This window comes from Eurosta solidaginis, chromosome 4, assembly GCF_040869045.1.
Source record: "Eurosta solidaginis isolate ZX-2024a chromosome 4, ASM4086904v1, whole genome shotgun sequence".
Taxonomy (NCBI): Eukaryota; Metazoa; Arthropoda; class Insecta; order Diptera; family Tephritidae; genus Eurosta; species Eurosta solidaginis.
In genome coordinates, this window is record NC_090322.1 from 17,255,545 (window position 1) to 17,275,875 (window position 20,331).

Genomic DNA, 20,331 nt, shown 5'->3' on the forward strand with positions numbered 1-20,331 from the left:
ATGTCTTAAAAGGTGGACCGCAAATTATCTGGGTGGTCGGCAGGCATCGGTGCTATTTAGAAACGAAACATCAAAGCCAAGGAGAATTAAACAAGGGGTGCCACAGGGTGGTGTCCTATCCCCACTTTTGTTTAATTTCTACATATCTAAGCTACCTTCACCACCGGAAGGAGTCACAATCGTTTCCTACGCCGATGACTGCACAGTAATGGCCACAGGCCCAGGCCCACAGATCGATGAGCTATGCAATAAAATAAACGGCTACCTCCCTGATCTCTCCAGTTTTTTCGCCTCGCGAAACCTGGCATTATCACCGACTAAATCTTCCGCGACCTTATTTACAACATGGACGTCCCAAATGTCGACCATTTTGAACATCCACGTCGATGGCTCTACGCTACCGACTGTCCTACACCCCAAAATCTTGGGTGTGACGTTTGATCAGGATCTACATTTTGCTGAGCACGCAGCCGCAATTGTTCCGAGAATTCAGAGCCGTAACAAAATCCTCAAATCCCTTGCTGGCAGTACCTGGGGAAAAGATAAAGAAACGCTCATGACTACATACAAAGCAATTAGCCAGCCGATTACGTGCTACGCGTCACCCATATGGTCGCCAAGCCTAAAAATTACCCACTGGAAGAAGCTACAGGCCTGCCAAAATACTGCTCTCAGAATTGCCACGGGCTGTCTTCTTATGTCCCCAGAACACCATCTACATAATGAGGCGAGAATACTCCCCATCAGGGAAAGAAACGAGATGCTGACCAAACAGTTCCTGTTGAATACCCAGAAACCTGGGCATCCCAACAGACATCTGATTGACGAGCCAGCACCGCCTAGGGGCTTAAGGAGTCATCTCCGTAAGCATTTTGAGGAAATACGGCATCTGAGAACACAGCCGTATGAAGCGAAAAAACATAAGCAGGTCCTTGGTGAACTCCACAAACAGGCGTCGGACCTTTATGCCGGGAATTGCCCGGTGAACCCAGTACTCAAAGTAAAGTATCCAAAACTTGCGGAAGAGGAACGCATACTCCCCAGGGAAACGCGTGTCACTCTGGCTCAACTTCGTTCTGGATACTGTAACAGGTTAAACTCTTACCTATCCAGAATCAACCCCGACATACAAAATGTATGCCCCGCTTGCAATGTGTCCCCACATGACACCAACCATCTCTTTAATTGTAATGTGGAACCAACGCCTCTAACACCCCTTTCCCTATGGTCCACCCCTGTTGAAACAGCAAGTTTCTTTGGACTCCCGTTCTTTTAGTTCGTTTTATCTAATGTTATTCTTTCTCTCTTCTTGTTCGCGAACATTGTAAATTCATACATATATACGCAGAAATTCACAGTGAGCACGAATGTCGACGATGCCACTTACACTAAAGATATGTGTGGCCATCTTTGTGTGTGGCCATAGTGTACCTATACCAAGTGTGTTCACTAAGCGATAAACGTCAAAACTACAAACAGCCTCGCTCACCTGATGGAAATCTCAGGTCTAGAGTCGCATTTTTAGTCTCAACGACAACATTTTTGACTACCAATCGTATGGACTTTTTCAATTTTTCAATCATTCGGAGCATTCGGTAATGGTATCCATTTTGAATTCGCTGTCATTCCGAATCCAGCGAGTGCCTGTCAGAATGCTTGACAGATAAGTCAACACACTTGTACTTGTACACTATGTGTGTGGCACTGCTAAAACAATGTATGTATGGACTATTTATGAAAAACATGTTTTGTAAAAATCTAATTATTACATTTATTAAACTTGAAAAGTTCATATTTATGTACAATTTGTGTCTGTACTCTTTCAATTTCCTGGATCTTCCGAAATTTGTAACTTTTTTGAAGTTAATTATACATATATATAAACTTATTTATTCATTACTCATTTAAATATACGTACACAAAGCATTGCTGCATACACACCCCCATCTATACCTTGTTGGCTTTTTTCGCGGGTGCGAGCAGCAGTGATCAAATTTGCTTGAAAAAAAGAACAGATGAACAAAAAGAACAACTTGTTCGTTCATCAGAAAATGAACGAAAGATTCGAATCTCTGAAATGAACGAAAAAGCACAACTCTAAAGCCAACCTAATAAAACCGTACCATTGTTTACTATATAGTTTGGCAGCTAAAGCTGGAGACATTGGTGCTTTATCGGTAACCGTATCGGTAACCTTTTAACAGCTGATTCGACCAACCTTATGAGAATCAATGCAATCGATTATTGGTGCCGCTAAGGTCGTAACCGTATCGTAGCCAACCAATTGGGTTTTGGTTTACTGTCGTAACGATAAACAGCTGATTACGTTAGGGATACGTATACAGCGATACGACATACGGCACCAATGACTACGGCTTTAATTCGAGGTTATGTTGCGAATAGAGTGGAAGGCACTCGCAGGCCGTAAAAATAGGCACTCGAATGGAGTGGAATGAAGAACAGCAGGAAGACCAGAGTTGCATTGGATCAATCATTGCATCAATATTAAAGATAAATTTAGAAAAAATAATTAAATACTTGAGTATAAGCAAACATTTTCTTTCAATTACTGCAATTAAGGTGTCCTAGATGCTATATATTCCAAAATTATAACATTTTATGTCTGTTTAAAAATTTAGCTTCAATTTCCCTAATGTGGCCATTAGTGGTGTTTGTGTGTGTGTGCAAATTTTGAGCGATCAGCTGTTAGTTGCGCTACTTGGTAAAGTTTACAAACAACCGGCGTTTTTGCCATAACCTATATAAGCATGGGTTGCGACAATGTAAAGCATGTGTGCAAACGTCAAATCTAAATGTCACGCAGAACAAAAATAGGAAATCGAGTTAGGTTTTCACGCAGCAAATTCAATTTGGGTTGCTCTCATACAAGTTGTATGTGCATGAGACATTTTTGACAGAAAATGACTTGCGTGAATTTATATTAGGTTGGCTTGTTAATTTTTGTAGCTGTGAAAGTCTCCTGCAAATAAAATGGTACTGTAAGTGCAAACAAATCAAACTCCTATATGACACTACTTTATTTTCTATGTATTTTTCTTGCATTTTCTCTTATATTTTTTGTTGAGGGAGCTATGAACTATATTTAAAAAAAACTAACGAAATACAAGAAAAATACAACGTAGTTCATTAAAAACAAACAAGCCAGTTTGTATTTCATAGGGTTTTTTGACATTAGGCCGTTTTTTTTTTTTATTTTTTCTGACAAATGAAAATTTTGTGCATAAAAACAATTAAATTCAAAATGTAAATTGTGTGTGCAAATGAGTTTTCAATAAGTGTACATTTTTCAGTCTTTCATAGTCAAGGAATTGACCTCGAGATTCTTGTGTTACACAAATATAGTGAACTTGGGTACAGAAATTCAAATTAAAATTTTTTTCACAATAATTTAAAAAAATCTACGTTTTCTCTGCTTTTTACGCTTAAAGGAGTAACCCTCCGTAATAAATTAAACTTTTAATGAAAATCAATAACTCTGAACTGAATGCTTTTCGCCATGATATAAAATTAAAATGCTGTGGAACAGGAGCAGCACTTTTGTGACTACATAAACCCTGTTTCAATCTTTCACGTCTCTGCACAGAACCCTAATTGACCATTTCCAACCGAAACAACAATGACAACCCAGATTTTCCCGTTATGCTCACTTAAGCGAGTGCCTGTCAGAAAGAAGTTAACACACTTGTACTTGTACACTATGCTTCTGGCAAAACAGCAAACATTATGAAACTTCAAAAATCCCCAAATACGTAAAAAAGTTTTGAGTGGAACTACCTTCTTTTTTGTATCATTGGGAAAAGTAGCTTTACTTGCAAAGTGTGGAAGCACTTGTGGTTGAAACACATGTCAAAATAAAATAATTCGATATCCTTAAATTTTAAGGAAAATAACTTACATTTTTTACATTTAACTATAATATTAAAAAAAAGATAAAATTGTATTCATAACCAAGGCGAATCCATACAGGTGGCGGCAAAGCGAATTCAAACAATTCACCGTGCAGAAGAATGTCAGGTCAAAAGAAAATTTTCATTGATTTCGATTAACTGACATTTTATTGTACAATGCGTTGTATGGAAAATAATCAAGAAGAAGCAATAAGCTTTTGGGATAACACCACCTGTACTGAATTCGCCTTGATTCATAACAAACACTTCAATATGCCACAAGACTGCCAGGCAGTCGAATTCACATGTTTATGCTTGAGTGCATGGTCCACTCAACGGTTGGGATTTTATGTCAAATCACGGAGCATATATTGTTTTGGCTCAACATGTATCATGGCTTAACATCATTGTAAATTGTACGTAGCGCAACAAACAGCTGATCGGTGATAATTCGCACATTCACACGCACAGTTCTCGACTCAGTTTCAAAAAAAAACTTTAGATTAGGGGGATTCATGAAAGCATATAAACTTATAAGGTGTAAAATTATATCCATTTACACACGCGGTTATATGAACGCACCTAGTAATACTCATGATAAACTTGATTGTTTATCAGCTGTATTATTGCCAAACAAAATTTTTTGATTGTTATACAAATTAATAAATGCCAAGATTAAGTGAAAAATCAAAATTAAAACGCCTTTACTTGCTGATGTTGGAGATTTCTGATGAAAATGCCTGGTGTAATGTCTGCAAGGTTGCATTCCTTGGGGTTTACCACGTTTACACAATGAAATGTGCGCGTAAATTTATACAAACTGTGTAAATGATTTTTCATACAAAATTTGACAGCTCGTTTACGCACTAGATAAATTTATACGTTTACACATTTTATAAGGCATTTATACGGTTACATGAGTCCCCCTATTATTTAACTCAAATTTTAAAGTGAGATAATCCTTACGAATTTATGTATATAGAATACATAAGGTGTTTTTGTTGTTATTAAAACAATAGTTTTATTTATATTAAAGCTTTTTTTTTTTGATTATTAGTTTCTTGGTTAAAGCTTAAGCTTATAAAACACCAGGTTATCCCTCCATTGGTGTTAATCCATAACACCATGTTATATATTCAAATTTAATGTCTTTAAATTGTTGTACAGTTGCTCCACCAACACACAGGTAATACACTAAGGCCAGAACCATGTGCGAAGTTTCTGCGTAATTAAGGTTATTATATATTTCGATTTAATGGTTTACTCCAAGTACGATGAATTATATTTAGATTTAATGGTTTACTCCAAGTACGATAAATTTTAAGTTGTTCAACTATTTTTAATAATTTTTTTATCATTTTGATTCCCTCACTATCCGCCATTTTGTTCTCAACCGCATGAATAGCGTCCTTTTATAGCACGCGGTTGAGTTGTGGGGAAACGAACTTGTGCTTAAAGCTTTTATCCTTTTTTTTAACTTTGAAAAAACTCCGAACACCATTCCTTCATTATATGACATTCGACTGCCTTCCACTGTATTCGCAACATAACCTCCATTTAAGCTGCCAAACTATATAGTAAACAATGCCCAACATGTTTATTTGGCTGTCTGGCAGTCTTTTGACATTTCATAGTGTTGGTTATGAATACATTTTTTCTCTAAAAATAAAAAAGTGTTTCGTTTTACTATCATCTACGTTCCAGATTTTCCGAGAAAAATCTAAGATTATCTTTGATTTTAAAAAATCTAATTCGAAGACAGTATAGATAAAGAACGTCGATATGCTCTACCATTTTACGTTATAATCATAGACATAGATGAAATCATAGACTGCGAATGCACCTTAAAACTTTGTAAGTTCGGCTCAGCATTGCGTAAAAGTTTTGTTCAAATTTAAAGAGAATCTTATTAACTGATTTCGTACATCTGCTGTTTATTATGTCTGATAAATATTTGCGAGAAATTTTGCGAATTTGTGTCGCGCAAATTTGTCAAACGATTGGTTATAATGCTATACAAACCACACCACTTGACCTACTCTTGGATACATTGTATAAGTTTTTAACTGAGTTTACTCGTGATATGCGCCGACAAGTAGAGCATTATAATCGGACGGAAGCTCGTATAAATGACGTCCACCTCTGTTTAAACAATTTAAATATTAATATATTGGAGTTATTGGACTATATAAATAATGTTGAGCCTGTGCCTTGTGGCGTGGAAGTGACTAAACTATCGGCTCAGAAACACTCATCTCTAAATTTTTTAAAGCCTGGCAGTAAAGAAGTTCTCACCCGACCTGTGCATATATATGAACATTTGCCGCCAATGCTACCACCAGATTCCTGTAAAGCCTTACCGATGGATTATATGGAAAGCAAATCTTCGGTTTCGAAATTAATAAACATATCTCTATCATTAGAACCTCCATTGAAAGGTGGTCCTCACATAACGGGATATGAAAATATACCGACAACTTCCAATAGAGCTAAACGATTTTTTGAAGCTAAAGATGGTCTGCGGACTACTGAATTCACGCCTATATGCCTAAAAACTGCTATAAATTTATCTAATGTTAATGATGAAGAAGGGCGCCCTACGCGTGAAATTTGCAGTGTAGTAATGACGACTGGCGGATTTATATCTCCAGCTATTGAAGGAAAAGTTCCAGATTCAATGATACCAACATGCTTTGGAAAACTATCAGGCCTGGATGAACCAAGACCACCTACACCAAATTCAAATCACATTAAAGAACCGGTGGTGACTAAAGATGGCAGCGATACCATCAATACATATCCCTCGCAACGCTCTATAATGTCAGCAAGCTCCGTGAAGCCTGAAATTACAGAAGATGCCTTAAAATCTAGCTTTTTATCGCCTTCAAAAGATACTACATCGAAACAAGCGTACGATGCAATAAAAATAGATGTCTCCAAAAAAACTCTACCAAGTCAACAAAAGCCAGCAGTTATACCCAAGGTACGTAACAAGGTTAAAAGGAAAATTACGCTCAATCCCCAAACTTCCTTAATTGATAAGATGATTCTTCAAGAGATAAAGAACCCAGGAGTCGACATTTTCAGAATAGACCCTACAGAGAAAACTCACCGAAAAAATAAAAAAAATGTACAAAGAATTTTTAATACCGGATCGACCTCCGTTGCTCTGTCACCAGATTTTTGCAACTCCGTTTTTAAACGATTAAAAATGGAGAAAATTCACAAAAGACAGTCAAAGTATGAGAAAAAATTGTTGGACAAGCAGAATCTGGCCACTGAGACGAAACGTCAGGATTCGTCTGTTGATAGACCATTTTCGGATGGAGTTAAATTAATGGCGGACGTATTAAAGCCTGAAATAAAAAACGATGTTGCATGTGCTCAAGGAGGTTTACCTTCCTTTCCAGTATTACAGGGCACAGAACCAATTTATTTACCAAATTTGGATTCTACCCAAATTTCAACTCCCTTCTCACATACTAATCTAGAAAATAATGGTTTGAGCACTATTAACTGTGAAAAGGTTCCTGATAATGAGCAAGTGTCTGCCCAACTATGTACGGCTGAAGCTAAGAGAGAATATCCTGAAATGAAACTATCTGCAGAACTTGACCGGAATAAACTAAATATTTTTAAAAAAATATCCAAGCAAAAACTTCAAAAAGCGCCACCTTCAAACAAAAATATTGCTGGAGCACCAATTTATGGAAGTGACGCTCATATTAATATACCATGTGGAACCACTATAACCCCCTCTCCGTCAACATTAAATAGTTTAATATGTTCTGGTGAAACAAATTTGAGCAATTACGTAAGTATCAAAGACTCTGGCATTGTACTAAATAATTCTGGAAGTGCTGACGGGAATAACCTCGAAATAAAAGGAACTAATGAACATTTTTCAGGCGCTCTTCCCCTCATTTGTAGTAGCATTCAGTCATCACAATATGAAGATATAAATAAACCTAAAAAACGTGGTCGTAAACCAGGAAGCAAAAATACTCCTAAGGTCGAAACAATTAATAATTTAAGCAAAGTATCAACATTAAAAAAAAATAAGAAAATTAAATCTTTGAAAGACACATATGCTCTACCACTTGTTACTTTAAAAAATACAAATGCACTATCCACCGATTTGCTAAGCCCTCACATTGGGAAGAATGTACTATCGCAATCAGAGTTAAGACAAGATATTATTACATCGAACTTTTCAGAACAAGGCGAATGTAGTAAAAAGGAGCGAAAAAAAAGCAAAACTAGAAAGCTTCCGCTGACTTTGGGTATGAATGAAAAACAATTATCAAAGGTAGATGTAGTAGTTCCATCAAAAGAAGAAGTAAATAGCATAAATAAAAAGCTCATGCGGATGGATACTGTTTTACAACCATTGGGTTTATTAAGTGAAACTATATCGAGGTCAGACGGGATAACCGAGACAAGATCAGTGAATGCGTTACCTTCTTCCAAGTCCGTATCCGGTAAAATATACCCAGCCCCTCATTTGACTCTGCCAAGAAAAACACACACTAGCATAACGCCTGGATTGCCTTCTAACATGTTTATGCCAACGGCAGGGATTGGAGAACTTCCAAGTTTTTTGAACTTTTGTCCTTTTCCACCGAGACCGGGCCTAATACCACCTACTGCTCAAAATTTGTTGTTCCCGCGTTTGCCTACACAATTTCATTTACCTATTTCAAATTTCACAAAACAATACAACGCTGCAAAAGCTGTTAATCAAGATTCGTCGGTCAATGTGAAACAGAACGACAGTGGATTACATCATTTAATGGAAAGAAACTATTGTAATGTACCACCATTCGTCCCTGAATCCATGAAACTGGCACCGTTTGAAACTGATACCACCAACCTAATAACCAAGGATTGTCTTAAAAATCAAAAGCCGATAGAGGTAGAAAGCCCGCAGTGTGATGTGCCATTGAATTTCCACGAAGTTCAAAAGCAAATTGAAATAGTAAAATTAAAATCTCCAAAGTTCATTGCACAAAATGCTTTAGTTGGTTCAACATACTTCCAAAGTACGTCAGCAAATAAAATGTTAACGCCTTTAACAGATTCACCCATGATGAATAAAAATGACCCTATTGAGCTCTCCGACGAATCTGTGGACTTTGCTCCCACCGCTTTAAACACTTATAATGCACATAATTTAAAAGAATTTGATCAAGTTGAGATAGGATCTTCCGCCGCAAGTTTCCATAATAAGAAGGATGTGTTAAATGCTGTTAATTACTCGCAAAAAGATGACCATGGATTCGACTTGAGCTTTAAAGATAAAAAAAAAGTTAAGAAAATAAATAAAGGCGTACAAAATAATAAAAGTCTGCTGCAAACGCAAAGATCAGATTTGCCTCAAATAGATTTGATGAGTACCGATAAAGTTGGAGTTAGTAAATTGGCCGGTGGCGCTGATTTAATACCGCTAATATCAATAGGATCTGCATATTCTTCAAACACGATTCCATCCTCTAGTTTAACTGCCACCACTGCTACTTTATCTGAGACCGATAATGCAATGTCAGCAAATTTGAATAATTGTGGGATTTTTAGTATTGGTACTGGAATTCAAAGAAAGAAAAAGGAGCCCAAGAAAATCAAGAAACTGAAAGATGTAAAGGTAAAAAAGAAAAAAGAAAAAAAATCGAAAAACAGGGATCGCTTTGATTGTCCTGAGAAGCTGAATAAAAACGACAGGCTACAAGTTATAAAACTGAAAGATTCTTTTCCAAGTGGTGGAGATCAACTTGGTATTCCAGATTTAAAAACAATTAAAAGGGATAAGAAAAAAAAGTACAAACAGTTACTCACGCCTCACACTCAAAAAGACATATATCCTGTTATTGATTCGACTGACGTTAGCAATAATGGAAGGACGACTATTTGTTTAAATAGTAACACATTATCTAGCATACCGTCGATACCAGATGTTAGTGGTTCCATGAAATCGTATGTACCTAAGTTGACACTTAAGCTTGGTAGCGGACAGTCGCCTCCTACGCTTGATGATAAAATAGACAAACACTCGTCGAGTGTATCTACAATGACCACAAATGAGTCTGAAAAAAAAAGGGATCCATCGCCGGAATTGGCCAGAATTTCACCGTTGGTTACACGCCCATTAAAACAAAAATTTAGTATTGCCGATCCTGTAAATCCTCCATTAAGCTCACAAAACTTGTCATCAAATCATAGTGCAAGTAATAGTAAAAATACTTCGATTGAGAATATAAGTGCTATAATTCCGCCAAGCACTTCGAACGTTCAATCTATTGTGCCTCCGCCTAGTCCATGGCAGTCAGGAGGAACAATATCAGCGAGCTCTGTTCTTCTTCCTCAGCAATTATTGCAATCTACTACATCCCAGGAGCAAATGGAACTAGGCGCCAAGGGAATTGCTGTTGCCACGTGTTCGTCATCGGTTACTGCACGTCAAAGCCCTGTACCCATAATTTCAGAAGCAAGTCGTCCATCATCCTACATCGATGCTGAGGGGAACACAGTGTGGATTTGTCCGGCATGCGGCAAAGTAGATGACGGGTCCCCCATGATTGGTTGTGACAAATGCGATGCATGGTACCATTGGATATGTGTCGGAATTTGTATTGCACCCAAAGATAACGAGGATTGGTTTTGTCGTGTCTGCATAACTCGGAAAAAAGGTATTCATGCCAGCGACAAGAATCGTAGGCGACACAAGAAAAAATAAATATGCGGCACAAAAACGTTATCGTATCAAGTAACATATATAAATTGTTAATCATTATAATTATTTATTTAAAGATAATTAATATTTGCAGAAAAATTTGATATTCTTAAAACAAAAAAAAAAAAAAAAAAACGTTTACTCCAATTCCGACTTTTGCCGACCTTTTTCTATAGACAGTTTCCACTTCAATTTAGCTTCTTCTTCTTTTAAGGCTTTCATATTTCGCTCGCGCGTTTCTGGATCATCGTTTTTATGCGTAGTAAAATGTAAACGCAGCTCCGCAGCTAAAGGAAACCCTAATGGGCAAAACTCACATCTATAAACATTTTCACCCAGATGGGTACGTAAATGTTGTATCTGTACAGTACGTGAAGAAAAAGCGCGATCGCAGTAATTGCATTTGTATGGTTTTTCACCTGTATGAGTACGCATATGGCCGCGTAGACCTTTGATGTGAGTAAAGCTGTTTAAAAGTGACAATGAGATCACGGAATAAATTTAGATAAGTATCTGTGATAAGACTTACCGCTTTTCACAAAAGTCACATTTATGCGGCTTTTCACCACTGTGAATTAGCTTATGTTTATTTAAATCCGACTTTCTTATACTTTTACCACAAATATCACAATCTTCTCGTTTGACACCTTCATGAATTGTTTTATGTCTGGCAATATTTGTGTTTGAGCTGAACCTTAGGGGACAATAGGGACATTCATAAGGCTTATCTTCGCCGTGAAGGAGACGATGCCGTTTAAGGATGCTGTGCATTATATATGGATAAACAATTTTATATTTAAATATATGTATGCATAATTTAATATTTTGTGTATCGAAGAATTGAAAAGTTGGAGCTTTAAAATAAGCAAAGGCTAACTGATGTAGGGTTTGCTCTTGAGAGGTTAAGTTTTACTAAGCGAATAAGGTTACTGATATTACATTAAACATTAATACAATGATTTTTTTTTGTACCAAACGAACTTATCCCAGGTGGAGGTACGTGAGGTTAGGTTAGGTTGAACTGACCGGTCCATGAGGACTTCACATAGACTGAATGAGTCCGTAGTGTTACCAGAAGTTTGGTTTAATAACCAAACTGAAAACCCCTATGAAAAACCAGGACCTATGTTATAAAATAACTCCGTCCTCTTGGGAAATACTAGAAGCTTCCTAGGATTTAAGTCACTTGCTGCTTCTAGATCTGACAGCTGCATCATTCCTAATAGCTGGAGTCTTAGCCTGGCCAGCGCAGGGCACGAGCACAGAGCGTACCCCAGCGGGTTAGGGGATCAGAATATACCCGCGGTGGGTATGCCTGTCGTAAGAGGCGACTAAAATACCAGATTCAAGGGGCGGTGTAGCGCAACCTGTTAGGTTGTCAGCGCAATATATAGCTTCCCCAAACCCAATTGTCAACCTCACCTATCCGCGGCGAATCCTATTTCACTAACAGACGAGGCTCTGGCGACCCCAAGCTCCTCATGGAACTTGGGGGTAGGGAGGGAGGGAATGGCCTGAAGGTTTAATGTGGCTACATAAATCGTTCCCGAGATGGTCGGGCTAGCACCTTAATGGTGCAATGGTACCGGAGCGTACCGGATTTGTATCCGGCAAAGGACCATCACATCGATAACACTCCCCAAGCCTTCGGGAAGCAACCTTATCGCTACAACAACAACAACAGCACATGCTATCACTGACCAAGCCTAATTTAGAGGCATGTGACACCAGAAGGCAGTGTCCAGTCAGAATACCCATCATAAGTCTAAAGTCTTCTCTTTTTAATGATAGATGGAACTTTCTTAGGGTAAGGTTGTAAGACCTACACATAATCTTCGACAATTTACAGCCCCGCGCTTGAACCCGCGCGTTAGTTCAAGATAGTAACAACACGCTTTATGATGATACTTTTAAAGTTTAAGTCGATCAAGATTTCTGCAGGTTAAGTTTTTCTTAAAGCCATATTCAGGCAAAAGCAAATAGTCAGGAACTGTCTTTCTGGCTAATCACAGTTGGGGGTAGTGCAGTTTTATTTTATTTATTTAAATATTTTCCTAGCACATCAATTTGGAAATTATTTTACAGTGCTAGTCAGGAATAGTAAGTAGTTAAATTTAAAATGAATTAATATGACAATAGAATTAATTAGTGTTATAAGATCACGCATCGATTTCACTCAAATGATAAATATGAATCTATCAAGCTATTCCTATAACGCGATACGGACCCTGCTAGTGAAAATATTTTCAGCTTCAGCTTAATTTTTTTCTGCACTCCTTTGAGTCGAGGCATAAAAAACTACTTCCAATAATATTTTTTGTTTTTCACTCAGATTGTCGTAGTGGAGAAATGTAGCACTATCACTAAGCTGCAAAAAAAAAAAGTGCGCACTAAAATTTTTCCAATATAGTAGCCGTGTTTTTTTACACGTAAACGTGTATACGCTTAAACTTTATATGGACTGCTAAGCGTCAAACTTTAAATACACCTCTGAAATTGCTGCGCATAAAATGTGTACTACTAAATTTCAATTCGCATTATACCCAGATGTAGCTGAAATATCAGTTTGTTTTGTTTTACCCTCTACACTTATTCTATGTGTGTCCACAATTCATCGCAACTGATCTAGCTATATGTTATACCCTATGGCCATCAGAGGGTTGTGTCTCCGCTTTTCGGTACACCCTGTGGCTGTAGCTAGTTATTTAACCACTGCCGCTAGATTGGTCTCCTAAGCATTATCTAATAGAGGATAGGCGTTTTTTTCACGCGCAAACGTAAACGTATACGCGTGTATAAAAAACACGGCTAGTGTAATGCTAATGAAAGTGAAGTGTAATCAAAATTTAGTGCACTACCCCGAACTAAGTCGCCAATACAGCGAAATCAACAACGGGTTGTCCCTGACGAATTTATATGGATGTGGGTAAGTATATCCAAATATGTATGTATGGAAGCATGAATATGTATACATAAACGTATGTTTCTGTTTACCATTGTGTTAAAAACGATTTCCCACACTCTGAGCAGGAGTAAGGCCGCTCCCCTTCCTTCGCTTTATGACGCTTTAAATGTTTTTTTAAATATCTAAGCTCTTTAAAGGACTTAGTGCATAAATGACAATTATGTTGAGACGAACTGTAAATACTGATGTAAATAAATTTATAAACTGGTTATACTAAAACGCAATTCTTACGTCAAACTTTTTTCCGGCTCTTCGGAATCAATAGCCAATATTTCACCTTTGACAGAAATTGTTGAATGCATTGTGTTATTGTCGCTACACCCAATGTTGGGATCATCATCTTCAATTGGCTCATTTTTAATTAATGAGCTCAAATCGTTTTGCGAACTTTCGACGAACTCGTCCATCATATGTAAATGGTAAGGAGCATTTGATTGTACTGATTCAAACTTACATACCTGTTCTGTGACCGTAAATGGTTCTCGCATTGAAGGATGTGGTAAACTCCGAAAAGTGCTGGCGTTAAAATTCTCCATTGGGTATGAATCTGCGTAGTTGGTTTCCATTTTTACTGCTGCCTTCATCATCGACATTTCCAAATCCTTGCGTTTTTCCGAAACCAATTCACGGATCTGTTCATCGGAATGTACACACATTTGTTGGAACCGATATGATGCTATCAATTGATGCAGGCATTTAAAACAAATCTTTTTTGGTAGCTCGTCACTCAGCTGAACTTCCAGTATTTGCGGTACTGTGCTGGATAACAATTCAGCGATCTGCAAAGCTCCACATACCTCAATTGTGTCAAAGACAGATTGCCATTGCTGTGATTTAGCGCTACCACCGTATGAAAACACATCAACTTCATTCATACAAGTCCGACATAGACAATCGAGATATTGGTCCCTTGTATCCATTTTATTCCCCTTATCACTATTCACGTTTTATATATATTAATGAGATCTTTCCAGGTATCAGAAGATGCGTGCACTTATACGGAGCGCTTTGAATTCAGTATGAAAAAAGCTGTATTTAATCAGCCTAGAGCTGGATAAAATATCGTTAGGCTGTCGATATGTTCAATTTTTTGGCGTTGTCGATGTTTGTAGTCCTAATCGATAGTCTGTGACGAAGAAAACAGCTTTTCGCTCAAAGTGTTGGTAACGTTTTACACGACAGTGCACCATCTAATTTTTATCTAAAATTTTATTTCTGTCAAAATATTTAAGCAAAAAGATTGGATTTTCATGTGGTTGTATTTTTCCAGATTTATTGTACACACTCCAGTGTTAGCTCCACCCAAGGTGTTCTCTGCAAAAAAAAAATCTATAAATAGAGCCCCCGATTTCGGGGTAATTTTCTGTTTTTTTGTTAATATCTTTCGACGGAAGTTTCCGCTCTCAGATTCTAAAAACGGAGGTCGAATTTCGCCTTTTGATACTACCTTTCATAATTTTTGATAAAAATTTAATGTTCTCTTTAGACCATCTAGACATTTTCAACCGCTTCATATAAGCACATACAGGTCGAATTTTGAAATGCACGAACCTCTTATTCGAAACTTCCACACTTCGCAGTCCTACTTTTTGTATGTTAAATATACATCAGCTGCTTGAAATCACGTCCATTCCGACAGCACTAATAATCAATTCCCGTTGCTCGGTATCACGTGCTGGCCCCTACATCATAGCCAGCACGCCTACAGAGCGGGTAGGTCCAGGGACACTGCTCTGTACCAATTAACATCTGAAATACAGAGCGCCTTCAAAGCAGAGGAAACAGTGCTTTGCGCTCCTTGATATCGAGGGTGCCTTTGACAACACATCTCACGAAAGCGTAAATATAACACTGCAGAGAAGAGGAATTCAGATGCCGATCCAGAGATATATTGACAATCTACTCCGTACAAGAATCGCTGAACCCCATGGAGGCAACAGCGCCGTTAAGACCAATACCACGAGGCCCCCAAAAAGGTGTCCTGTCACCCAGTGGATGAACTCCTGCAAAAGCTATCAAACAGTGGCATAAGATGCCAAGGATATGCTGACGACATCGTCATAATTGCAAGGGGTAAATTCGAGAGTACGCTCTGTGACATAAAACAGAGAGCATTGAACAATACAAGGGAACGGTGCGCCAGTATGGGGCTTAACATCAACCCATTTAAGACGACCATCATCCCCTTCACCAGAAGAAGGGGCCTACCAGCCCTGATAGCAATAACAATAGATGGCGTATCATTATAATATGGAAGCGATGTGAAACACTTGGGGGCCATCTTTGACACCAAGCTCCTCTGGAGACAACACTTCGACTCCATGAAACCTAGGGCTACGAAGTCTATCATGGTTTGCAAACGTCTAGCAGGCAAATCATGGGGCTGTATCCCACATGTACTAAGATGGATGTATACCATGATAGTAAAACCTATGATAACATATGGCTCAATAGCCTGGACATCGAGAACAACTCGGTCGACGACGAGGCAAGCACTATCAAAACTTCAGCGACTGCCATGTGTGCGCCGAGGCGAACATTTTTCAGTTCTTCTGTGAAATATATACACGGAGTTAAATGAGAAAGGTCTTGTTATAGTCCACTTGGGAGAGTCACCATTGGAACGTACCAGTTGGCGGAGGATAGGAAAAGGGCTAGGATTCACCCTCACTCATGGTTGCTTGGGGTGGTTCAACACTTAGCTAGGTGATTCATCTCATCAGCTGGTTTTGTGTTTTTTTTTTTTGTATTTTCACTGGTACAAAGATTGTCACAAAGAGATGGCAAAACTAAAACACAATGAACACCTTGGTAGTCAATATTCTCTCACGACACAAAAGTTGTTTCCCCTAAATCCCATACGCCTATCATCAACACGACGACTTTAAAATCGGAACATGGTATGCGTGACAGGGACATGAGCCAACACGTGGGTTGAACGAATCGATAAAAACATCGAAGTATCGATTGATCGGTGGGATAGATAGCGGAACCATATACCCTACAAGAAACGCTGATAGTTTTACTAATCCACTCACACTTGTAATTGACAATGCTGATCCTGCGATGACGTAAACATTGATACTCAAATTTATGTATGTTCCCTTGTTCGCTCACGCATGTCCGCATGTACCCAACGACAGCCTATAATTATGAAAAAGAACTCAAACTGGGTAAGCTTCGGACACCTGGTACAGAACAAAAGAACATACAGCAGATACCATTATGCATGTGAGACAGATACATAATTCTCAACGGAATTTTATGTAGGCGAGAACAGTTTATCCGATTTAATCATGTTGTCACTACTGACTGTCATATGACAATCAAATGATTATCACGGTTGTTTTGTTATTTTTTAAATTCCGCCATTTTCAACCGACGAAAACCATATAAAAAATAAATTTAAAAAATGAAAAAGAGAGCATTTCAAAGCTCCATGCTAAAAGAAAAAAAATCTAAAATAATATTAAAAAATACCAAAAGCTGTCGGAATGTGTGGGGCGCACTCAAAAAGTTGATACGCGAAAAATAATAGTGGTTAGTGGTGATTGATTTTTAAACGTGTTTCCGCATGAGGAAAGCGCTCTTCTGTTGGTTTGTTATATTCTGAATTTAAATTGAACATTCTGAACTCGAATTCTTATAAAACTATTTATTTTACACAAATAAGAAACACGTATGCTTTTATCACGTACAAAATTAAAAACGTAATGAAATAAAGTAAATAAAGAGCAAAAAGCATTGTTTCATTTTTGGCGGAATATAACAATGGTCATTTATGATAGTATAACAGTCAAACCTGATATCTACAGTAAACTATCATTTATGACACTTTTTGATAGTTAGAGTGTCAGCACTGATCCAGGAAAATGAATGAGAGTGAGCAGTACGGCTATATACTTAATCAGTAGGCGACGTTGGTGTATAAGAAGGAGACAAAAACTCACACGTACACAGTTGTTTACATCACATTTGCGCAAGTCCCCTTAAGTTTGTGATAGAAAGTTTGTACGAGGCGCTGATCGTTAGGTTGACATTGCTGACAATCAGATGATAGTCATATGATAGTCAGTATTCTTGTAGGGTACGGAAGCGGGCTTGGGTTTTTTTATTTTTCTGCTGGATTCGACTCGAGAGAGGTTGGGGTTTTTTCTTCCCGGTACTACCAAAGCTGAGTCAACAAAATAAATTAAAAAATTTAAATAAGGTGCAAGTGGTCAAGCTAAATTTTTCTTGCGTGTAAGTGGCATTGGAAACAGCAATCTAACACATAGAAAGATTATGCTGAGAATGCTAAAATAATTTCACGAATAAGTGGTGGATTTGACCAAGACATGGATGGTGCGCTTCCATGGTTATGGTGACAGCACAAACAAGTGATGTGCAACTACAATTTTTCCATTCCATATTGATTCACACATTTTGTTACAAGCGGATAAGGCATCGCATGCACTACAATTTTTCAATTTCATATGTGACTCACTATTCTTGCTAGAAGCTGACGAAACAGCGCAGGCACTACATTTCTTTTTCTATTTCATATTGATTCACACATTTTGCTACGGCTAATAAAACAACGCAGGCACTACCGTTTTCCAATTCTTGCGTGGTTCACTTATTTGGCTACAAGTTGGTAAAGGCATTTTGCAAAAGCTGGGCAAGGGTTACCATACGCAGAAGATATTTTTGAGGATCACTTAAATGATTTTAATCGGCAACCTGGACCTGCGAACCGATTTTGATAAGAATTCGTACATTATATTGAGGCATTAGACCTATCAAGCTTCGTCCCCGTCGCGCCATGCCTGATACCCAAACGCCCTAAATCTATACATCGCCAGAAAACAGTAGGTGTCAATTGGGATCTGGGGCGTAGAACCAACCCTTCCGTTCACTATCAAAATCAACGCGACGCAATCATTTTTGATAACGCGCATACTTGCCACAACCACCAGCAACCACAACGATTTCAACGCGCCAACCACCACCAACGGCGCCCATTATTACCACGAACATCACCATCGTCAGAACAACCACAACCATTTCAGTGCGCCAACCACCACCAACTGCGCCCATTATTACCACGAGCATCACCATCGTCAGGACAACCACAACCATTTCAACGCGCCAACCACCACCAACAGCGCCCATTATTACCACGAGCATCACTCTCGGTAGTACATCCCCCAACCCCTTCAATAGCGCCAACCACGAGCGCAACAACCACCAGATGTACCACCACCACCAGTTGCAACGTACGTAGCAAGGCCGTAGAACCTAGGCCTGCCGCCACTACTGTCAACAGCAACAACAGGCGGCACCACCGACAACAATACCAGCCGCAACAATATCAGCTACGACCATGCCAGCTACAACAATACCAGCTACAACAACAACCGCAGGGCCGCGACCATAGGCCTGCTGCCATCTCGATTACGACAACAAATATCTGCGGTTAAAGCGGTGAGTTCGTTCCGATACTGACAAAATATACGTATTTGTACTCTCAACCTTTTTCTTTCATTTTTGACTGCAACAACATATAGTTATAAATTTACAAACATATTCAAACTTAAGGCTACAACACTAGTATAAAATCTTAACACGTAACACATACATACATATACCTAAATTAAAGGGAGCAAGCAGCATCCACTTGTTGCAAAGTTAAAGCTGGAGTCATTGGTGCCGTATGTCGTATCGCTGTATCCGTATCCCTAACGTAATCAGCTGTTTATCGTTACGACGGTAAACTAAAACCCAATTGGTGGGCTACGATACGGTTACGACCTTAGCGGCACCAATAATCGATTGCATTGATTCTCATAAGGTTGGTCGAATCAGCTGTTAAAAGGTTACCGATACGGTTACCGATAAAACACCAATGTCTCCAGCTTAAAAATGTAAACGTAACGTAAAGCAAAGTTAAAGAAGTTTAATTAATTTAGAAGCAAGAAGAAAAAAAAAAAAACAAAACAATACCAGCACCGACTGTTAAATATGTAAAACAATTTCTTTAATGAGTATGATTTACTATAGATTTACAAGTTTACGTTTTACTTAAATATGTAAAACAATTTCTTTAATGAGTATGATTTACTATGGATTTAAAAGTTTACGTTTTACTTGAATATATTTACTACGAATACGAAAAAAAAAAATATTACAAAAGAAAAAAAATTTAAACTATACACTATGTGCGTTATAAACGTTAACTTGGTTATTAAGTTATCTAGTGAACCGTATAAATAGGTCTGCGCGATTGACGCACTGCCTGCTACATAGATAAGCATACATAAATATTAGTTTAAATCATGGATGAATAGGTACTCTAGAGAAGAATGAATTTGTAGGTGCATACAGGTTCTTACCGTTTGCGAAATTTTGCTAAATTAACATAAAAACTTTGATAAAAATATAAATTATTGAAATCAGGCAAGGAAATGGTTATAGCTGGGAAAAGAAAAAAAGGGGGGAAATACGTTCAAATGAAAGTAATGGTAAAATTAAACAAAAATTAATACTAAATTAAAATAAAGTTACCTAAACTAAAATAAATTAATTGAAATAAAATAGACTAAAAGAAAATAACCTAACATAAATAAAATAAAGAAAAGAAATAAAACTCAAATAAAACCGAATAAATAAAATAAACTACAGTAAAACAAACTAAAATAAAATACCACAATTTTTTCTTAAATTTACCCCTCCCCCTCTTACTGTTTACA

At 37.8% G+C, this 20,331-nt stretch overlaps 2 protein-coding genes across 2 annotated transcripts in view; one reads left to right on the forward strand and one right to left on the reverse strand.

Annotated features, from left to right (window-relative positions):
• The first annotated feature begins 5,523 nt into the window (after positions 1-5,523).
• Taf3 (TBP-associated factor 3) lies at positions 5,524-11,601 on the forward strand. Its single transcript, XM_067780448.1, has one exon. It carries the CDS (start codon positions 5,848-5,850, stop codon positions 10,636-10,638), a length of 4,791 nt encoding a protein of 1,596 aa, XP_067636549.1. The 5' UTR covers positions 5,524-5,847; the 3' UTR covers positions 10,639-11,601.
• The window catches only part of LOC137248414 (uncharacterized), a 107,777-nt gene continuing 98,122 nt past the window's right edge, over positions 10,677-20,331 (reverse strand). The window contains exons 18-21 of the mRNA XM_067779353.1: positions 13,832-14,548; positions 13,630-13,782; positions 11,165-11,398; positions 10,677-11,101 (exon numbers count right to left, since the gene is read on the reverse strand). Of these exons, the coding sequence (XP_067635454.1) occupies positions 10,774-11,101; positions 11,165-11,398; positions 13,630-13,782; positions 13,832-14,548 (1,432 nt within the window). The 3' untranslated portion in view covers positions 10,677-10,773. The remainder of the gene's footprint in view (positions 11,102-11,164; positions 11,399-13,629; positions 13,783-13,831; positions 14,549-20,331) is intronic.